The following is a 20,317-nucleotide window of genomic DNA, read 5'->3' as shown; positions in this document are numbered from 1 at the left end:
ATTATTTACTGTTTTTTAAATTATTATTTTTTTCAGTCGCAGTTTGGTTAGGTTTAGGCAACAAAACTACTTGGTTAAGTTTAAGAAAAATATACATACAGTACATATACACATACAGTATCTAATGTGTGCCCGGGTCGGGTGCAAATAGCATCTACCTTAAAAAAAAAAAAACATACTCTACATTAACCTACCTTAAACTATGTTTCTGCAACATGATATTCTCACACACACAACATCTTCACATTATGATACTACGAGTCAAGTTAGTTTATGTAAATGCAGCAGGCTTCCTAAGCGTGCAGCAGCAGAGGGAGGTGTTCGCAACGCAAGCTGCCCTCAAAGCTCAGACTATGTTTACACAGTCAACAACAGAACATAAACGTCTGACTCACACGTCAGGTGAGAGTAGGATGAACATGTTTGTAGTGTATGTGAACATACAGGACTTCCCAGAATCTGTTTTTAAAATGTTTTGTGTTTGTACTACTGTAGGTTTAACATGGGCGTTACCGTTGACTGTGCGTTGCTGAGGCGTCGGCTGGCAGTCTTGCTGTGAAGCGACATCAGGGCGTCGATGTCTTCCTCCGCATCCTCATCAGAAAACTCCTGCGGATGACAGCATTCAGATTTAATAAAAAAAAAAAGAGACGGCATCTGGGAAGCTGGCCAAAGTGTCTTTGTACGTTTGCACAGTTTTCCACACAGCAGCTCTGTGTGGGCGGATGCAGCCAGCTTCCATAAATTCAACCAGACAAGTCAGGACAGGAGTGTGGTAATTTGTTTACTTGTTTTTCACGGGAAAAATCACAATGCCATTGGGTTTACAGTAAAGTTGTGAGCATGAATGGATGTGTAAAAAATGCAAATGACCAGTCAGTAAACACAAAGACAAAGCAGCCCTATACCGACCATCGGATCCTCCACCTGTTTGCAGCCTACAGCCGTTTAGATGCTTGTCATGCTCTTTGAAGTGAGCTCTGAAGTGAAATTAACATTCAGCCCCACATCTGACGCATCAGTTCATCTGCTCAGATCCTGAGCTCAATACGGACACACAGTATAGTAGATGTATGTATTTAAAAGGGGACAAAAAACAGGCTGTGTGCTTTTGCTGTGAAATATGTGTTTTCGCTGTGAAATATGTGATCAGTGTGCAGGGATGCAGCAGAAGGAGGAAGAAGGGACGGGTGGATGCTGCTTACTGCTTCGTTGAGCCCGGGGACCGAACGGCTCCTGAGACTGAAGGCGTCGTCGCTGGGTTCAGAACCAGGAGCTGACAGGTCCATGTCTGAGCGACTGTGATCTGGTGCAGGGAGGGATGCAGAGGAGGAGTGAGAAAGACAAAAAAAAGAAAAGTAGTTTCAAAGATGCTGTTTGAAGGGAGTGAGGGGCTGGAAGGCAAGCAGACAGTGAAAGAGAGAGAGAACTAATGATTATCACCACGTTGTGTGAACGTCATGAATGTGTGCAAGTTTACTCTCCATGTAATAATAATAATGAAAAACCAAATTTAGAGCTGCTTTACATTGGGAGTAAACTGAGAGCAATTAGAAAGAAAGAGCTGATAATAGCTCAACAGTTATAATATCCTGAGGCTTAGCTTTCTTGCCGAGAGTTGAGATGAAAAGATAGAAACCATCTCTTGTGTCTTTTCGTTAAGTGAAAGGGGCTAGACTCAGGAAGCTACTGTCGAGCTTTCCGTTGTCATACAGCACATACTGTACGTTTGTTACCGGCTGCAGATTACCTCTCAAAATTCATTATAATTTTTTAAACATTGGATCCCTGATTTTTGACAGCAGTAGAGAAAAGCAGGCGCCTCATCTGAAATGACAAGGGTCCTCTGGCAGATTTTAGCAGCTGTAGTTATCTAATAAAGATAACGTTAGCTCCATGAGTTGGTTGAAAACGTTATCTACGGCTGACTTTTTAATATTTTTAGCAGACTTCTAAAATATGAATTTGATGAGTAGATTCATGATATCACACTAGTTGATCTATGTACAGTACATAACAGCATATTGTCACTTTTAACATTTTATAAGAGAAAAAACTTTAAGGATGAGGACTAACTTTTCAAAGTAATGGACAAATTAAGGGGATATCTGGCTACCATGCTAAACACCTTAATCTAAGATTAAAGGGTTCGGTATGTTTTCAGCATAGACTGTATACAAAGATGGACGACGCGTCTCCACTTCCTCACACTGTACAGAAGTGAAGCCAAAATATCGCGGATATAGGAGCTGACATCTTGAGATTTTGACGTCATTTGGAGCCAGAGTCTGCGCAGTAGTGATCGGGCGGTGGATCCGCGGCATCGAGGTCACCCGCATGAACCAACCGCGAGCCGAGCACGGCTGCAGCTTGTCAGCAAGAGATTCTCACAGCTGTCAATCATGACGTCTCACCCCCTTTTTATAGCATCAAATAACTCATTAAAACCACACTTGAACTCGTGAACATACATCAGTGATAAGAACTACCTAAAATGACAAAAATCATCTTTGGGAAAAATGTATTTGACGTGTACTTTTACTTTTTAGTTTGGCCCACGTCCCATCCGCTAACATGGAGGTGGCAGGATTTATGACCTATACTGCAGCCAGCCACCAGGGGGCGATTGAGATGTTTGAGCTTCACTTTTGGGGAGCTGTCATGTCGTCCATCTTTATATACAGTCTATGGTATTCAGAGGTGAATTAAGGAGGTTGTTTTAAGGGATTCTTAGTTAGTCGGACATGCTGCTGACTGCAGTTTATGTCATTTTGTTTATATCATGTCCTTACACTTATGCTTGTGTTTTTGGTTTTAAAAAGATTGTTTGTGTACGGATTAAACAAATGTTTACACATAATGGTGTTATTTGTAACAGTTTAGAGCTGGAAGGCATACTTTTGCATAACAGTCTTTATACTAAGCAAATAATCACCGCGCGGCTCTAGCTTCATACTTTGAGGGGTGTATTTCACAAAATACTGAAGTTTTCTAAAATACATATACAGGCAGTGAAGTGGAGTTAGATTTAGAAATTTGATTAAAAGTGTAAATAAGCTGGCAAATCTGCAGGAGGCAGCTTTACCATAAGTCTTTGTCTGAGATTTTGAAACAGCGAGAATCAGAGCATGAAGATCTGAGGACTCCTCCAGGGACGAACTGGAGCACATCAACCATATAGTCAGGCACAAGTCTATGAATAAAATTATAGAAAAAGTACTGGGATAAAAATAAAAATACATCCTAAAACTGGAAATACAATGCGACAAAACAAAATGGTTAGTATACAGTATAATACTGAACATATGGTCTGACACATATGTGGGTGTGAGTGGGGATCCTCACTCAGCAGCTAACGACACTAATCGAAGCCATTTCAAAAAATCCTGACACACTTCTCTTAGCAGCTGCTACTAGTGGAGATAAAGGGTCTGACACTGCGAGAGACAAAGTGGAGGAGATTACACTTAAAAAAAAAAGAGAGTTCAACACATAAAGAAGAGCAGCAGACAGTGACAGAGGTGTAAGTTAATAGTCTTATTTGTGAAGACGTGACATCTGCTCTACACAGAAGGAGAATTCCGTCCTCTACGAGGTCTAAGTTGGAGAGTATTTTTGCACAGCTCTGGTTAAGCTGTCTAACATCACCTTTGATATGATACTGATGCCTCTAACACATCCCGAAACTGTGATTCAGATATTGAAATGTTTGTGCGTGAGCTGTGACGCTGTGAGACAACAGCAGGAGTCACGTCGCTCAAATGTGAAGCAAAAAAAATACCTGATGAAACCGAGGCCCTGGACACAGAAATGGTCGGGGCGCCCGAATCTGTCCTGTGATGGCCGGGGGCTTTTTTCTCAGCCGCACTGTCACTGGAGTGTACACTGGCGACGCTCTCCGCTCCGTCAGGCTGCGTGAAAAAAAAAAAAAATCCAACACAACTAAGCTGTTAAAATGTAATCTGCACAGTTGTCCCCAGTGTTTTGCTGTATGTGTGTTTGTGTGTATCAGTTGCTGACCCTGACCCTCCGGTTGTCGCTGGGAGTGGAGGATCTGTCCGGAGTTGTAATTTGGGAACGCAGGTTGTTGGGTACCGTGGGCATCCCTGAGGACTCCAAGGCCACCGCACCGCCCCTGAAAACCAGAGAGGAACCAGTCATCAGCAGGTATTCAACACCCTTGATGTTGCCTTCATCTGTCATCATGAAATAACATCAATGGAAGTCTTAACACTTCTGGGAAGCAACCTGCCTGAGGCGCTTTGTCACTGACGTATCACTTGATTTTTCTTTGACGTTTATTTCTTTTTCAAAATGTTTGGCCTTGATGCCTGCAAGTGTTCACTTTTCAAACAGATATAACCCAGTTTTAAACTAGATGTAGATACTGACACAAGGCTGCACCAGTGCTGAGAGATTATCTATCGAAAAACCTTTTTTAGAGCTCAAAGCAAAAACTGTGTTAATGTGAACTGATGGTTCACATTAAATTTAAATGATGATGTGATGTTGAGGAAGTGTTATTTTTGCATTTTCCTTTCTCAGTAGATATTTGTGTAGCTGTATTTTGATAATAAAAAATATAATTTGACATGGTAAATATTTGTATGCAGGTAGTGTGGATGGACACCTGTTTGAACGCGGACTCGGAGCAGAGCGAACACTCCGTACGCTTTGAGCATCGCCATCTGAAGATGGAGATCTGTCACTGACGTTGTCGACTCCGTTCTCCGGCTTCAAGGTCAGTCGGCTGCCTTTTTTATCCATCTTCATCCTTCTGCACACACACACACACACACACATGGAGTCTGTTATCTACTGGAGATATTCATGTCCATTATTGCAGAGTTATTACACTGTGTCTCTCTGCTTTATCAAGAACATCTCGATCACAACTCCACAGTTTGCATCCTGCAGAGGAAATGTAGTTAGGGATGGTACATTATTATGATTAATTATTTCCACTAAGTAGGTTGTTTTCTGTCCTGTTTGTGTCTATTTTTTGTTAGTGAGCACGATATAAAAAGGATGGCAATGTTGATCAGTTGGATGGTACTTTGGTCCAGACTCAAATATACATTTTGTACATTCATGGTCTCCAGAAGATTAACCCTACTTTTAGTGCCATCATCAGGTCAAAGTCTTTATTTGTCACTAACTATTTACATTATCATCAGTCTCAGCTGAACTTTGTGTGCTAATTAGCAATTGTTTGCATGTTAACAATCAGCTACAACAAACATCAACATGTCAACATTGTTGTTGTGAACATGTTAATGTAGCATGTGACATTAACATTTAGCTCAATGCACAGATGTGCCTAAGTACAACTTCACAGAGCAACTATAGTGTGGCTGACGTATTTCTTAACATTGCAAGAATGTTTTAAAACTTTTTCTCGATATACATAATTGATTGTCAAAATTCTGGCATATGAATCCCATCATTTTCTATCACTACTGTATGTGAATTTTGATGAAATCATATGCAGATTTTTTTTTTTTTTAAATCAACCTTTTTCTCTGTAAGTGCTTCCTTATTCTAAAATTGTATACAGGATGCAGGAACACTATTCTAAATATTAAACATTCCTGCAGTGATGTTTATTATTTTCCTAATAATGGGTTATTTAATTGATTAGTCAGAAAGTCGTCAGCAGCCACCACTCTGGTAAAATGATCACAGCTTCTTGTTATTTTGAAGTTACTTGTTTATATGGCTTCTTTGCCTGAATTACTGTGATGCCTTCAGGAACCATTAGTGCAGCCAAGATGAGGAGCGATTCTAGCAAGCACAATCCAATTACTGCCGTGTTGCTTTGCCAAATGTATTTTAAAATGCATTCAGGGTCTCTGTAAAATCAAATGAACATCTCCCTGATCTTTTCTAATGTCTTCGTACTGAGGCGAGTCCTCAACACACTGCAGACTTCTTTCAAATGCGGTTTGAGTTGATTTCATCCTGTCCACACTGTTCACTGCATATCTCATGTTTTCATGTTGTGTAATTCATAGAGTAAACCCACTAATATTCAGAAAGCGTATGTGTTTGCATGACCATAAATTGAGCTGTTTTGTATTCTATTTCCACAACTTACGCTTTCCTCCTGGCACCGATGTTGAGTATTGCACTTCTCTTGGATCTCGGGGTGTCGGCTTTCTCTGACTCCAAAGGGGCTGACAGGTTTTCTGTCGACTTTTTCTCTGTGACTGGTGATCCAAAACAAGATCAAGAATACATTGATAAAATCAACATGTAGCCTACACTACTCCACCTAATCTATATGGTTTGGGTAACAGAACATTAGCGGTGAAACTCACTGATCGGACTACTCATGATTGTCTGTTTGATCACGTCGCCGCTCGGCACTCCCTGCTCAAATCGCTTGGACCGCTCCTCCAGGAACCACTCTCCTGTCACCACCTTCAGCTCCCTGCAAACACACCGTCCACCTATTACTCATCAGTGTTATGTCAATATCATATTGAATGATACCGGCCAAAGTACGAAAAATATCAACAAACCAGTAGGGATGATATAATTGTTTACCGAGTGCATGAAGGTATTGATGTCACATTGTTGTCAGTACCAGCTGTATATAACAATAATTCCTAATAATATCATTAAAGATGCTAAATACGGGATTGGGAGCATTTCTGTTGCCTCCCAACGGCTCTCATCATGGCAACAGCGAGCCGGCGGAGCGCAGCTAACGTGCTAACAGTGAAAACAAGGGCGAAAGTGCTGACAGAGCTAACAGTGTTAACCTGAGGGGGAACCGGATGTGCTACACTTCCGCAACGCTGCTGTCGGTTAGTAAGGCGTTATCAGTTGTAGCCACAGTATCAGTGCAGAGCGGTGGCCGTGAGTTAGCCAGTGGGGCATGCTCACATGCACGAACATGCACTAAAAGGTACGCTTGACGGCCTGGCGATGTAAGCAAGGAGAAGCTCTGATTACAACACACACAGAGGAAGAGCGACTTCATTCTCTGCTCAGGTAGATTTTACTCCTCTACATCTTTACATAGCAAATAGTTGTTTGCTGCTATAATAATGCCCACATATTAATTTTACATAGCTTACAGTATGCTCAGAGGTGTAAACTATTGTACTGGGGATATTTCTTCACAAAAACATTATACTGCCTGCTGCAGGCTACAAAAATATTCAAGACCTTTGTAAACAAAGTTTTCCTCAGGCCCTTTTTGTTACCCTGGATGAAGAGTGACTATTGTAACCACTTTCTCTCCTTCTGCTTCGTCTGCTCGAGTTTCAGTTGATGATTTTCTGCATGCAAACTTTAGCTGTGGGTTACGTGTGTAGGTGGAGAGAGCAAAAACATTTGCACACAAGCAAGATTTGAGAAAAGTTTTACTCCTTGCACTTTACTCAAAAACATCTTGTGGTCACAGTGTGATTATTCAGACTGGCGGCGGTGGAGAACTTGGTATCTCTACTATTTCTGGGATTGATTTCTTTTTTACTGTGTGAATGTTGAATGTGCAGAGTGACTGTTAATCGATTCTCAAGAACAGACACCAAACCCTGACGTTTACCAGTAATGATTTAGTCAGTTCATTGTAGCAGAGCTGTAAATACCTCACAATTCCTCTTTGTCTAGAATAAACGAGTGGTCCCCACAGTGGGCGCCACGGAAGAAGCTCTTTAGTGGGTTTTTTTTTGGGTGTTTGGGTATTATTCTGTTAAGCCCTATAGAGGATGACAGTACTGAAACACCTGAGGCCCTCACAGACAAATGGAGACAGATGTGGTGTCATTAACCATCTGATCCAAACCATCTGGCATCCATTCCTCCTGTAAACAGTGAGCTGTTTTGGTCCCTGAAGGCGTCGTACTTACGAGATCTTGGCACAAACGTTACACCTCCACTGGCGTTCCTTGGGAGATGTAACACGGCAGTCGCTGCAGACGCGCAGCCGACACTCCTCACAGAGATCTCCGCGGTCGAAGATGAGACCCAAACTCTTCAGGCAGCGAGCGCACTGTCGCTCCCCCAGCTCCTGGGGTCGACGGGTACCTTTTCGTTTGATCTCCAGGAGCTCATTCTTCAGCTTCCTGTAGGAAAGGGGAAAAAAAGAAAACATGAAGGGACATTAAGAGAACTCAGAGTGAGATGAACGTGAGTTCAAAGTCCTCACCGTATCCTCTTCTCCTCTCGTTTCCTCAATTTCTCGTCTTTCTGCAGCACCTTCAGGATCATGTCTCTTTCATGTTCCAGCAGAAAGGAGAGGTTCAGATCCTCCCCGTCCTGCTCCATTGGTCCCTTAGTCAACACTCGGCTGATGAAATCAGCCAAGCAAAGATGTTGCAGGGAGGAAGTCAGACAGAACTACATGATGCTGCAAAAATCTCCTCTTTCTGTAATGTTCTGCTAACGATAAGGTTGTTGCTGTTTCAGCGCTGGCATAGTCTGAACTTCTTCCCTCCAGTGTTTCCTCTGATGTTCTGTTTCTGAGGGAAGCTGACAGGAGGCGACCGCTCTCAGGAAACCTAGGTGAGATCAAACAGACACAAGGGAAAGTCATGAATAACAATCCCAGTTAAATGGGTTGTCAATAAAAGTCCTGGTTAACGTGCTTGTATTTTTCCTAATGTAAAAAGCATTAATTAACATAAGACAATGATTTACAGGATCACAAGAGGAAGCACAAGTAATTGGTAGACATTTGACAGCTCCACAGCCGCTTAACAACTTCCCAATTAGGCTCCAAGCCTGACATTCAGAGCACAACACCCACATTTCTCAGCTTCTATTAGCAAAGCTCTATCTTTCCCTGAAATTCATGACAAGACTTGTTCTAATTATCTGCACACCTGCATGCCAATGAATGCACACAGCAACATAACATTCATCTGACATTTTAGCCGTGCCAGTGGCGAGGCTCCAGGGATGGAAGTGTCAGTCTTTTGGCCCTCCACTTTGGTCTAGACTGAAATATCTTAACAACTTGGATGGATCGCAATGAAATTTGATACAAATATCCATAAAACCCCCAACCCCAGGATAAATTGTAATAACTTTGTTGATACCTTTACTTTTCATTTGGTGCCATCATCATGATAAAATTTCAGTTTGTATAATACTTTTCTTTATGACACAAAACTGCATGCTAACACACTAAAATAAGGGGATGGACACAGAAAACAATTCCTGATAAACATCAGCGTGTTAGCATTTTCATTTTAAGAATGTTAGCGTTTAAAGGTGCTAAATATTGCCTCTCAACGGCTCTCAACATGGTGACGACAAGCCGGCAGCTCGCAGCTAACGATGCTAACAGCGTTAAATAGTGCAAACGATGGCGAAAATGCTGACAGAGCTAAAAACTTTACCTGAAGGGGAACCAAAGGGTGGGTGCTACGCTTCCTCGACAACGCCGTTAGTCGGGACAGCGCTATCGGCTATAACCCCCGTATGAGAGCAGTGCAGAGCAGCGGCTGTGCGCTAGCCAGTGGGGCACGCTCACATGCACAAACATGCACTAAAAGCACGCAAGGCCGGCCCGGTTATGACAACAAAGCAAGGAGAAGCTCGGATCACAACACACACAGAGGTAGAGGGACTTCATTCTCTGCTCAGGTAGACGTTACTCCATTAACATTATATCTTTACAAATAGTTGTTTGCTGCTATATTAATGCAATGGATATCAAATGTAGCACCTTTACTCAAAGCAGTGCTGTGCCTAAGTAGAGTCTCACAGATATACTAGCATTGTTGTAGACTCTTGTTTTCCCCGGTGTGACACTCATCTTGAGCAGTTTGCAGCTCAATATCTTACTACTACGACTTATGGACAGAAGGAGCCAGGGATCGAACCACCAATCTTATGGTTAATGGCTCTATGACATGAGTTATGGCAGCTTGTATTATCATAAATGGTCCATAGGGAACAGTGTAAAGCAGTAAAACTATCACTCCTAGCTGTGCTGTGGAACTATTTAGTGTCCTTGATTTCCTCTGATGCCACTGTTACTCAGAGAAATTATAGGATTTGAATGCTATACAAGAAAACACACACACACAGACTAGATTCTCAATCTAACTGCGGAGCCTGATTACGTGAACTACCGTGAATAAGTTGATTTGCACTAAAATTACTTTCTAAGCTGTCAATAAAACCGAGCATGAAAATCAGAAACTAATATACATGGGATTATAGGAGACGCCCAGGAGAGGGACAAAATTCTGCCAGTGCAGTTGTGTAAATGAAGTTGGGAAATAAAAATTGAATGGAGTGGAGGGATCTGCATAAGCCCACACCAGCCTCCTTCAGTCCTTATTCATTACCGTCGCTTTCATCCTCCTCCTTTCTTCTCTCGCCTCTTCCCTTCACTTTACATGAATTAGCACTAATGAACCGGCAGACATCATCTCAGCTTCATTTGCAACCAAAGGCACACCGTGACATCAGCGATTATAGCATTTTAAGCTGAACTGCAGCTGCATTGTAGCCAATGAAAAGATTTTCCTTCACCTTGGGTGTGAGATGAGGATTTAATAGAGGAAATAATAACGATTTACCTTTGCATTTAAAAGACTCAACCTGCTGAGTACAGATAACTCTGACTGTGACTTCTTTTGGAACAATAGTTTACAGCCATGCTAGCAGCTCTGTGAGGCTGTGTTTAGCAAAGACTGTAGATAAGAAGTGCACGTAGTCACCGTAACGTCATGAACTGAAAACACAGTGTGAAAGGACAAAATCCTACCCTGCTTTATGGTCTATTTGACTCTAAATGGGACCATGATTTACTAAATGAACATCATGCTGTATTGAAGAAGACTTGAAACTAGCGATTGAAACCATAAACTCATGTTTACAATGTTTACTGAGGTAATAAATCAAGTGAGAAGTAGGCTCATTTTCTCATAGACTTCTATACAAACTGACTTCTTTTTGCAACCAGAGGAGTCGCCTCCTGCTGGCTGTTAGAAAGAATGCAACTTTAAGACACTTCAGCATTGGCTTCACTTTTCAGACCCGGAGGTAGCCCACTGGTATTTAGGCACAGTGGTGCTTTGAGCTGAAAGCTAACGTCAGCAAGCTAACATGCTCACAATGACAACGCTAAAATGCTGATGTTAAGCATGTTCATCATCTTATTTTAGTGTGCTAGCATGCCAACATTCACTAATTAGCACTAAACCATAGACTAAACACAAAGTACAGCTGAGGCTGATGAGAATGTGATGAGTTTGGCATATATTTATATTAATTTATAGATATTGGAGACATTTTGACCTGATGGTGGCACTAAATGAAACGCCAGGGTAGTCTTTCTGACTTACTGAGTTTGTGCTCCGACTTACTGATTGAAATACACAAACACATGCAGTTGTCCTCAGACAAACACTCTCAGTGTCTGTGTGAGACAGAGCTACAGTTCAAGTGGTTCAACTGATCCACTTCTGCAAACATTCAGACAACACAATATATCTTCTAAAATAAAAGTCAGAGATCTGGCCTTGAAACATTATGAGCATATTCATTACATTGCATAGACTGAAGTGAGAACAACAGAATTTGCATTGAATGAATTTTTTAAATATACACTCAGTTGCCGGTTCATTAGGTGCACCAGCTAAAACGAAGGTCATTAGGGCTGGGTGATTTAGGTCATTTCATATCTCCATGACGATATACAGTATATCACGTTATAGCGTCTTCTCTGGTAATTCAATAAATAAATAGTATAGTATTTTCTAATTTAATTAGGAACTTTAGTGCGAAATGAACATGGTAATGTAAAGTGTGATGTAAAAACAAAACCGCAATCTTCAAATGATATTCCCTCAAAATTATTCACATCAAGTTTTCTGAGAAATTTAAGTTAGTATGTTATCATCTAGACAACGCAATTGTGTGTCACGATATCTCAATGTCTGATTTTATCACAATACATTTCTATTGAAAGATGATAAATTATCATAATGAATTATTGCCCAACAGTCCTGCAATAAATCCTACCTTCATGAAGGTTAAAGTTCAGTTTGTGTTGAAACTGTTATAGAGAGGATGTGGTTTGTGGTGCTTCTAATATTTAGTGTGCCCTCATTCATAGAAATCTGACGGACAAAATATAAAATATAAGAAACACTGCTCAGAAGGCTATAACACAAAACAATTCAAAAAATGACATAAAGTTGAATCAACACCTCTCCAAAACAATTTCAACAAAAATGAACATCATAACCTTCCTGATAGTAGGATTTATTGAAAGACTGTTGTATTAGACTGCTTTAGTTTTAGCTGGGTTTAATAAACTGGCCAGTAGTGGTGTATATTAAACAGGAAGTCAAAACACAGAAAATCCTGGCAGCCAAGCAACAGTGCCTCGTGATACTTCTGACGTACTGGGATGACTTATACTTAGTCAGCAACATCAATAAAGCGAAACTAATATTTATCTGAGCCTCTTTTATATTACAGTCGTGCTGTGAGAGCACAACAGTATCTCAGAGTTTGAATTGTGTGCTGCAGTAGGCGTGTGTCCTGACGCGGCCCTCCCTGAGTACACACTGCACACATTCCCGCTACCGCTCTCTCTGCCCTGAGTAAACACAAGTCAGGAGACGGTTAAACTTTGACTTCTGAGCAGCGGAGGAAACACACTCACTTCTCAGCTCTGCACTAATAACGTAGCTCCGAGCGAGGCGCGGTGACTCACTTTGCTCTCTCGACACAGCGCAGGGAACGTGTTCATCTTTTCTACAATTCACGTTGTTCAAACATGTTATGGATCGCTTGTCACTGAGTTTGTGCTCCACCCGGGGGACATCTGGCCACAAAGCCACATTGTGGTCTACTTGGTGTTGTGTAACTCTGTGGCATTTTACCACCAGTCAGTCTGGTGTTTTCTGCAGGTGGCCGGGCTTACAGACAGCAGAATCAATCTGCCAATTAAAGACCACAGGTGTGCTGGGAGCAGCTGGGCTCCAGTTGGCAGAAAGTAGATATGGATGAGAAATGAACATGGGATAAATACATTATAAATAAAATACAATCATTACTGAACAATCAGTGGGCGGACAGAGGAACGGAAATACAGAGCAAAATGAGTTTGAAGTCATAAACCAAGGTCACGTGATGCATTCAGAACAGCTTCAGTCCTCCAATACTTGCATCTCAGACTGTGTGTTAGGGCTGTGTAGTGGCAAGAATCTGGTGATACGATACGAATCATGATACAGGGGTAACGATTCAATGTATTGCAATTTATTGCGATACTGTAAGCAAGGTGATATATTGTGATTTTTTTCAAATCTCATTTTTGGAAAACTGTCATAGTATAAAGAACACACCACCATATATATAAACTCTGAGTCACTATTTGAAATGACTACTGTGGGGACTAACATCATTACACATGAATACAATAGGACTCATTGGATCCACAAGAGTCTCAGCTTTACAGTGATACCCAATTTATACAATTCCGAAACTGTTTAGGGACCCCAGTATGCAGAAATATTCAAACACACCATTTTAGTATCGGCGAAAATAACACACTTATACTGCATGCAAAAAACTGTGTGTGATTATCATAAAGTGGGCATGTCTGTAAAGGGGAGACTCGTGGGTACTCATAGAACCCATTTTCATTCACATAGTTTGAGGTCAGAGGTCAAGGGACCGCTTTGAAAATGGACATGACAGTTTATACTCATGTATTTATATTTTCTTACACCCCTACTGTGTGTAGTTCAATACTGGACTGTTCTGCTTGAGGGAAATCCCTCAAATGTAAATAGTTTATGGGGAAAACAGTGTAAGATGACTCATTTTATTTTATTATGTTCTGACGCTGCAAAAAAGGCTAAGGTTTGTGCTTTTTACACCCAGGTTATGTTTGGCTTTGGATGAAGCACTCTGCAAATAGCAGCCCTGTCAGAAACAACAGCTCAGTGAGGCTTTACAACACAAAGTCTGGTGATATTTTATATTTTTATGAATTGATCATACTAACAAGTACTGTCTGTGTCGCCAAAGGCAGATTTATCTTGTTTCTCTGTAATAGACCTCCATAATTGTCCAAAACACATCAATGAGCCACACTGTTGCACTGGGTGACATGTTCCTTCATTACGGTGACCATAGGCACTGTAGTTTATTATGAGTCAATCCCACAAACACCGTCCTGTTGAAAAGTCTGTGGCTAAAAGTGGTCCCCCACAAATGCACTATTTACTCCTGTTTTGGTTACGGTTCCTGAAAAATACACCTACTTAAGGAATTTACTGAGCATTTAAAAAAAAAAAATTAGACTACACTTGTGAGTATTCAGTAGAAACAAATGGGCTTAATAGACTATGTAGAAAATGTAGTACACACAATTTAGGAAATGTGGTACAGACAATGTTGGTAAGTCAGAAAGACACATGTTTTGGTCTTTTCATGGGATTTGTTTATAACACAAAGAATATAATATAACCCTTTAAAAATGCAGCTTCATTCACACAGTGTCACAGACCCGTTAGTTACCTGTGATCATTTTAATGTCATTATATTGTTAGAGTGCTGCACTTTAGCGTCTCAACATGATGTTAAAAAGTTTTCCCCTCTGGCCATCAGTGCTCCTGTGATTTAATCAACAAACATCAGTCCTCCATGTAAGAAATATGCTGCTAACCGGAACACTGGTTTAGCTGGAAGTCTTTGTGAATGTGATTTGGTTATGTGAGCATTCAGTTGCACTTAACACAATATTCGTCTGAGTATACGCCTACATCAGAACTAAGTCAAAAAGTTAAGAAGCAAATGAGAGAAGCATTTCCATCCCTTTGCCTGTGGGTTTTTTATCCGGTTTCCTCCCGTCGTCCAAAGACATGCAGGTTCGGTTGATTGGCGACTCTAAACTATCTGAATTGTGAATGTGAATCTGTATCTTTGTGTCAGCCCTGTGATTGACTGGTGACCTGTCCAGGCTGTACCCTACTGAGACCCTCTAAAGGTTAAGCGGGTATAGCTGATCGATGGATCCCTACATTCATTTTCCCTAACATCTCTTTCAACACACTGCTCAGCTCATATTTCTTCCTCTTCACTCCTGAACTTCAATATGTATCACACACCTTTCTCTCTGTGCGGTTAATAAACCTTCCTGTGAGAGAGTAAAAGTGGGGTGAACGAGGTCGAGGGAACATTACATGGTGTGTGGTGTATTTTTGCAGAGATGTGGGTCACCCACAGCCTCTTTAAATTGAAAATTAATCAGCTTGTTATTTCAGCGAGGGTGCAGCACGGGTCTTTTTTTTGCCTTAAAGATAGTGAATAAATCATAGAGTAGCTCTTTCACCTCGTGTCAGCAGATTCTCCATCTCCTGGGGGGCTGATGCTTTTCCAGATAATTTACGTTTTCCAGCATGTTCACTACCACACAGTGTTGACAGAGGTTGCGACGGTGTGAAGAGCAGTGTGTTCAGATCATTAATAATTTATACAAATGGCCAGTTCCATGTAACAGCCCTTATTCAGTCTAAATGGTTTTCTTCAGGTAAACCATGGCTCTCCTCCTATGTGTTAATGTATAACCCTGAAATCCCCCTGTGGTAATTCACAGGATGCTGTACGTTTTCCTCCTGAATCATTAATGTGAGACGGCGGTAGACAGTGATGATGAGTGGCAGAGAGCGTCTCTGGTGACCAGTAAACAGAAGGTCACTTCAGCTCAGCCAGAGACCTCCTTCTGCCGTCTGCAGTCAGCCAACACAGGCTTTAATATGGTCCACACACACTTACTCACACACACAATGGCAGACATTAAGTGTAGAAAACATTATTCATCAACAAAGGTCCATAATAACATATCTCACAGCCGCTTACACCAGTGCCATGGCACACACCAGAGAATACAGCATGTATACTGTATCTCTGCTTTGGTTTCTGCTATAAAGTAGGGTCTGTTTTCCAACATCCATGAATATGCTGCTTTCATGCTCTGTGGGAGTTACCATAATTACCAGCTTACCACTGACTATAATCTACTCATCGCATCAACATTCAAGTCGTGATTACAACTGGGAAAGCTCCTGAAAGCTCCAATGTGTCCGACTTAATAATATGGAAGTGCTGGATGCTGGATCTGTCATTCAAGGTAATTAAATGATGACTCTGGTGATATTCTATATTTTTCTTGTTGTTAACAACTTCCATGAAAAGAACAAAACCCAACAATGAATTGATGCTGCTAATGAGTATTGTCTGTGTAGCTAAAGCCTGAGCTTATTAGTAGTTGCTTATTTCTCTCATTGGTGCATTGTTGTCCAAAAACTAAACACATAAAATCCCACATATATACACATCCTGCTGCCGTAAATACTCACTACACTGCCAAATGTCTATTAATCTGCAGATAACAAACACTAAAGTGCCCGGCTGCTCAATTTACAATTATTAATTATACTTTACTGAGCCTTTTACAAAAATCAAAGTACATATTCATGAACTGTTTTTAGAGACTTCATTACGGACTAATGGGCTTCAGGCAGAGAGCCACAGACAAGAAAGGGAAGTCAGAAAGTATCGAAAGGCGAACTAACACGTTGTTGATTTTCATCTTTTCATGGATTTTATTGACAACAAAAACATAGAATATCACCAGACTTATCCTTTAAACCCCAAATTAATGGATGTAGTGTTAGATTAACAATGCACAGTATTTGAGTTGTCTGATGACGTGAACGCAAGACATACAGTAAATTTGGGAAAGTTATATAAACCTCTCCCTGTAGGCTTAACATTGTGTTAGTGGTGAATAAAGAGAGAAAGTATGTAAGTAGAAATAAGGATAAATGAGGATGTTTCACTTAATCTTATTAATTGATTTGTCATTAAGTTAATATGCCGGACTTGTTAACATACAGTTGTCTAATTAGGTTACTAGGGCTGTCAATTGATAAGAATATTTAATCGCATGATTGAACGCACATTTCTTATCCGTTCAAAATGTACCTGAAAGGGAGATTTGTCAAATATTGAATCTTTTATCAACATGGGAGTGGGAAAATATGCTTGCTTTATGCAAATGTATGTATATACTGTACGTATTATTGGAAATCAATTAACAACACAAAACAATGACAAACACAGTCCAGAAACCCTCACAGGTACTGCATTTAGCCTAAAAAATATTGCCCCAAACTGCATGGGATTACCATAAAGTGTGCATGTATGTAAAGGGGAGACTCGTGGGTACCCATAGAACCCATTTTCATACACATATCTTGAGGTCAGAGGTCAAGGGACCCCTTTAAAAACGCTGTGTCAGTTTTTCCTCACCAAAATGTAGCACTTTTTGGAGCGTTATTGAACCTCCAAGCTAGTATGACATGCTTGGTAACAATGGTTTCCTTAGGCTTTCTAGTTTCATATGAAATATAAAACTGTGCCAGCTACAACCTCCGAAAATCTGTTGCGTTAACACATCCAGCAGACATGCGACAACATTGGTAATAGTTTGGAGTTGTCCAATATTCACTTTCTTTTAGCTCCATTTTTGGTCTCCACCAACTCCTGAGGGAAATATTTAACTTTTTAGCTGCTAAATGCTCCATTACTTTCACAAGCTAGTCTCCTGAGACTGAACCAAAACAGTAAAGTTGTGTGCTGTAAAATGAAAACAATGAGCTGATAGATGCTAAAATGCAATAATTATTTGTGGGTTTTTCATCACAAATGACAACTTTAACATTTGGTCCTTGGTTATTATAAAAAATATTGATTAGTGCAGCTTTAATGTTTCATTTATTTTATTTAATTCTTTGTTTACTGCTAGTGTTCTGATTTGTAATATTTTCTTTATCTTTTCATGCAAAGATAAAACCATCTATTCTAGATTACTAACACAAAGATGAGCCAATGCCACCATTATTGTAGTTTCTTTCAATATCTAAACATGAATTCTTTCGGAAAAAAGCAACCACTACTTGTCCGTTACCTTCGGTGAAAAGAGGAATCACACAAGACAGCAAAACAAACTGGACTATGAAGCCAGGCAGGGTGTCAAGTGGCCTATAACTCCTTTATTCAAGGAGTAATTCAAGGGAGAAATATCATGACAATGACAGATGTAGCGATGATCAAAGCACAGCAACGCTCAGCAGACATAAAATTCAATTGCTTTTCTAAGTAAGAGGACGAGATGAAGCACAAAGCTCTTCAGATTTCTTCACATAAAACCCAGAGAGGCAGGCCAATCAGATTTACTAGCAGTGTTAGTGTTACCAGAGTGCTCTTTAGAAAGCAGAAAGTGCGCTGCTTCATGCCTTTTTCAAGAGAGTGCTGTGCAGGTTCTGACAAAGATCCACATTGACGTTGTTGTTGTTGTTGCTCAAAATGGTTTCCAGCTCGCACACAGCTTATCTCAATTTAAAGGAAATGAAGCAAATAAGATTCACCCCTGCTATCTCAGCCGTGTATCTCCCTGCATGTAATCCGCTTCCTGAGATCGGATGTGGCAACGGTGTTCACAGCGAGGTGAAATCAATAGGCGGCCATCGTCTACACAGAGAGAGCTCGAGATGAGATCTGGCGTGTGAGAGGAGACTGGAGGGGTTTATGGGAAGAGACACTGGGATGGAGGAGGCGGCACGTTCAATGATACATGACGTGTTTGTTCGAGTGGAAAGTATCCCTGCCTGTGTGTACTTTTCACTGAAGTGGTGACCTCTCTGTCTGTCTCTTTTTCTGTCTCTTGCTTTGTCGCTCTCTGACACAAACACACACGCACACACACATGAAACACCTCAGGGCAGATAACATGTCCGCACCACTGCAGTGCACTAATAACCCTCTCTCTGAGCCTTAAGACCTGTCAGACACACTGTCCGTGTCACTGCCAATCAAGCGAAGACCTGTCTGCAAAACACTCCTCTTCATCCTCTGGTCTCTTTGCGTGTCAATAACTCTGCTGAAACACAGAGACCACCATGGTTTGTCAATCAGAATCTAATTTGAAACCTTAATTACTTGGCTGGCTCGAAGGTAATGAAGCAACTTTCGACAGTGATATGAATAACTCACCTCCGTCAAGGCTGACACTTTGCATAACAGCGACTAGCATTCTGTCCTCGCCAGATTTGGCCTTTTGTCTCTGATTATGAGTCTACGGGGAGGGTGGGGATGTCAAACTGCAGCTGAAGGGAAGATCCACCAGAACAGCAGCCAATCCTGTGATTTAATCTCTAAACTGGCTGTCTACAAAATTTTCATGCTCGGACTGGAGATGAGTGTTAGCACAGGAGAGAAGGTCGATTTTGTGAAGGCCGGTGTACGCTTGAATCAACCTAGTGTCTGAAAGCAAAAGTGTTCATAGTTGCTCCGAACAGCCTCACTCGAAGGCTGTCAGAGAGGCACAATAATCGCTCAAATGGGGATAACATCACACACTTTCTGTCTGTCTCTCCTGAAAGGTATTCATCGTGTTGCACTTGTTTTTAGAAGTTATTGTTGGATTGTCGATTTCGGAAAGTTTGGAGATGCAAAGTGTCAGTACGCTTCAACTGAAGTGCTTGTCGGATGGTCGAATAGCGTCTGAAATACCACACACCTTTCCAAAGTTGGAATTAGGGAAGCTGCATTAGACAACTTTTGTGCGACAATCGAACATTCACGCCAACTTCCTGCAGTGATTGTCCAGCTGTGTGGAGAAAGTAGGGTTTGAACTTCTCTCCCTTTCTTCGTTCTTCACACATCTACTTTCATCAGTTTTAGTGTGTACAGCCGAAAGCAACACTATGAAACTCTATGAAGATAGAAGTCAGAAAGTGTGCGCTATTATCCCCGTTTGAACGATTATCTCGTCTCCACCCTCTCTATGATGCCCGGGTGAGGTGTGGCCGTTCGGAACAAAAAGAAACTCTTTTGGTTTCCGACGTACGTTGTATACAAACTACTTCATTTCAAGCATACTGATACCTGCAGCCCCACCCAATTTTGACTTCGGAAATGTGTGGGTGGAGGAGGTCCAATGAGCACTTTGTTTGAAGCAGCAGAAATGTTTGGAAATCTGGAAACCACAGACTGAAGTGGACACAGTCACCGTGACGTCACCCGTTGGTTTGTGGACTGCCAGTTTGAAGCCTCGAGTTCGGCATTTTGGGGTTTTTTGGCTGTCACTATGTTGGTTTTTTGGAACCAGAAGTGACACGAGAGGGTGGAGCTAAGTACAACCCAACTTTGACTGAACTTTTGAACTCTGCAGAAGTGCTACCCTTGGTGTGGTGCGGCGCTCGAAATTTCCAACCATAGACTGTATGTAAGGTTTGTGGACTGCCGTTTTGAAGCCCCGAGT

At 41.2% G+C, this 20,317-nt stretch overlaps 1 protein-coding gene across 3 annotated transcripts in view; it reads right to left on the bottom strand.

Annotated features, from left to right (window-relative positions):
* Positions 1–20,317, bottom strand: part of sytl5 (synaptotagmin-like 5) — a 42,059-nt gene that overhangs the window by 9,590 nt on the left and 12,152 nt on the right. For 2 of the 3 annotated variants that reach the window (XM_037789859.1, XM_037789862.1), the window contains exons 2-10: positions 8,162–8,513; positions 7,863–8,078; positions 6,321–6,433; positions 6,098–6,209; positions 4,631–4,777; positions 4,021–4,135; positions 3,782–3,911; positions 1,206–1,306; positions 514–609 (exon numbers count right to left, since the gene is read on the bottom strand). In XM_037789859.1, coding sequence (XP_037645787.1) covers positions 514–609; positions 1,206–1,306; positions 3,782–3,911; positions 4,021–4,135; positions 4,631–4,777; positions 6,098–6,209; positions 6,321–6,433; positions 7,863–8,078; positions 8,162–8,280 — 1,149 coding nt within the window. In that variant the 5' untranslated portion in view covers positions 8,281–8,513. The remainder of the gene's footprint in view (positions 1–513; positions 610–1,205; positions 1,307–3,781; positions 3,912–4,020; positions 4,136–4,630; positions 4,778–6,097; positions 6,210–6,320; positions 6,434–7,862; positions 8,079–8,161; positions 8,514–20,317) is intronic. The other variant, XM_037789861.1, reaches the window with a different exon arrangement.

Source organism: Sebastes umbrosus, chromosome 13 (genome assembly GCF_015220745.1).
Source record: "Sebastes umbrosus isolate fSebUmb1 chromosome 13, fSebUmb1.pri, whole genome shotgun sequence".
Classification (NCBI taxonomy): Eukaryota; Metazoa; Chordata; class Actinopteri; order Perciformes; family Sebastidae; genus Sebastes; species Sebastes umbrosus.
This window is presented reverse-complemented; position numbering and strand designations above follow the sequence as displayed.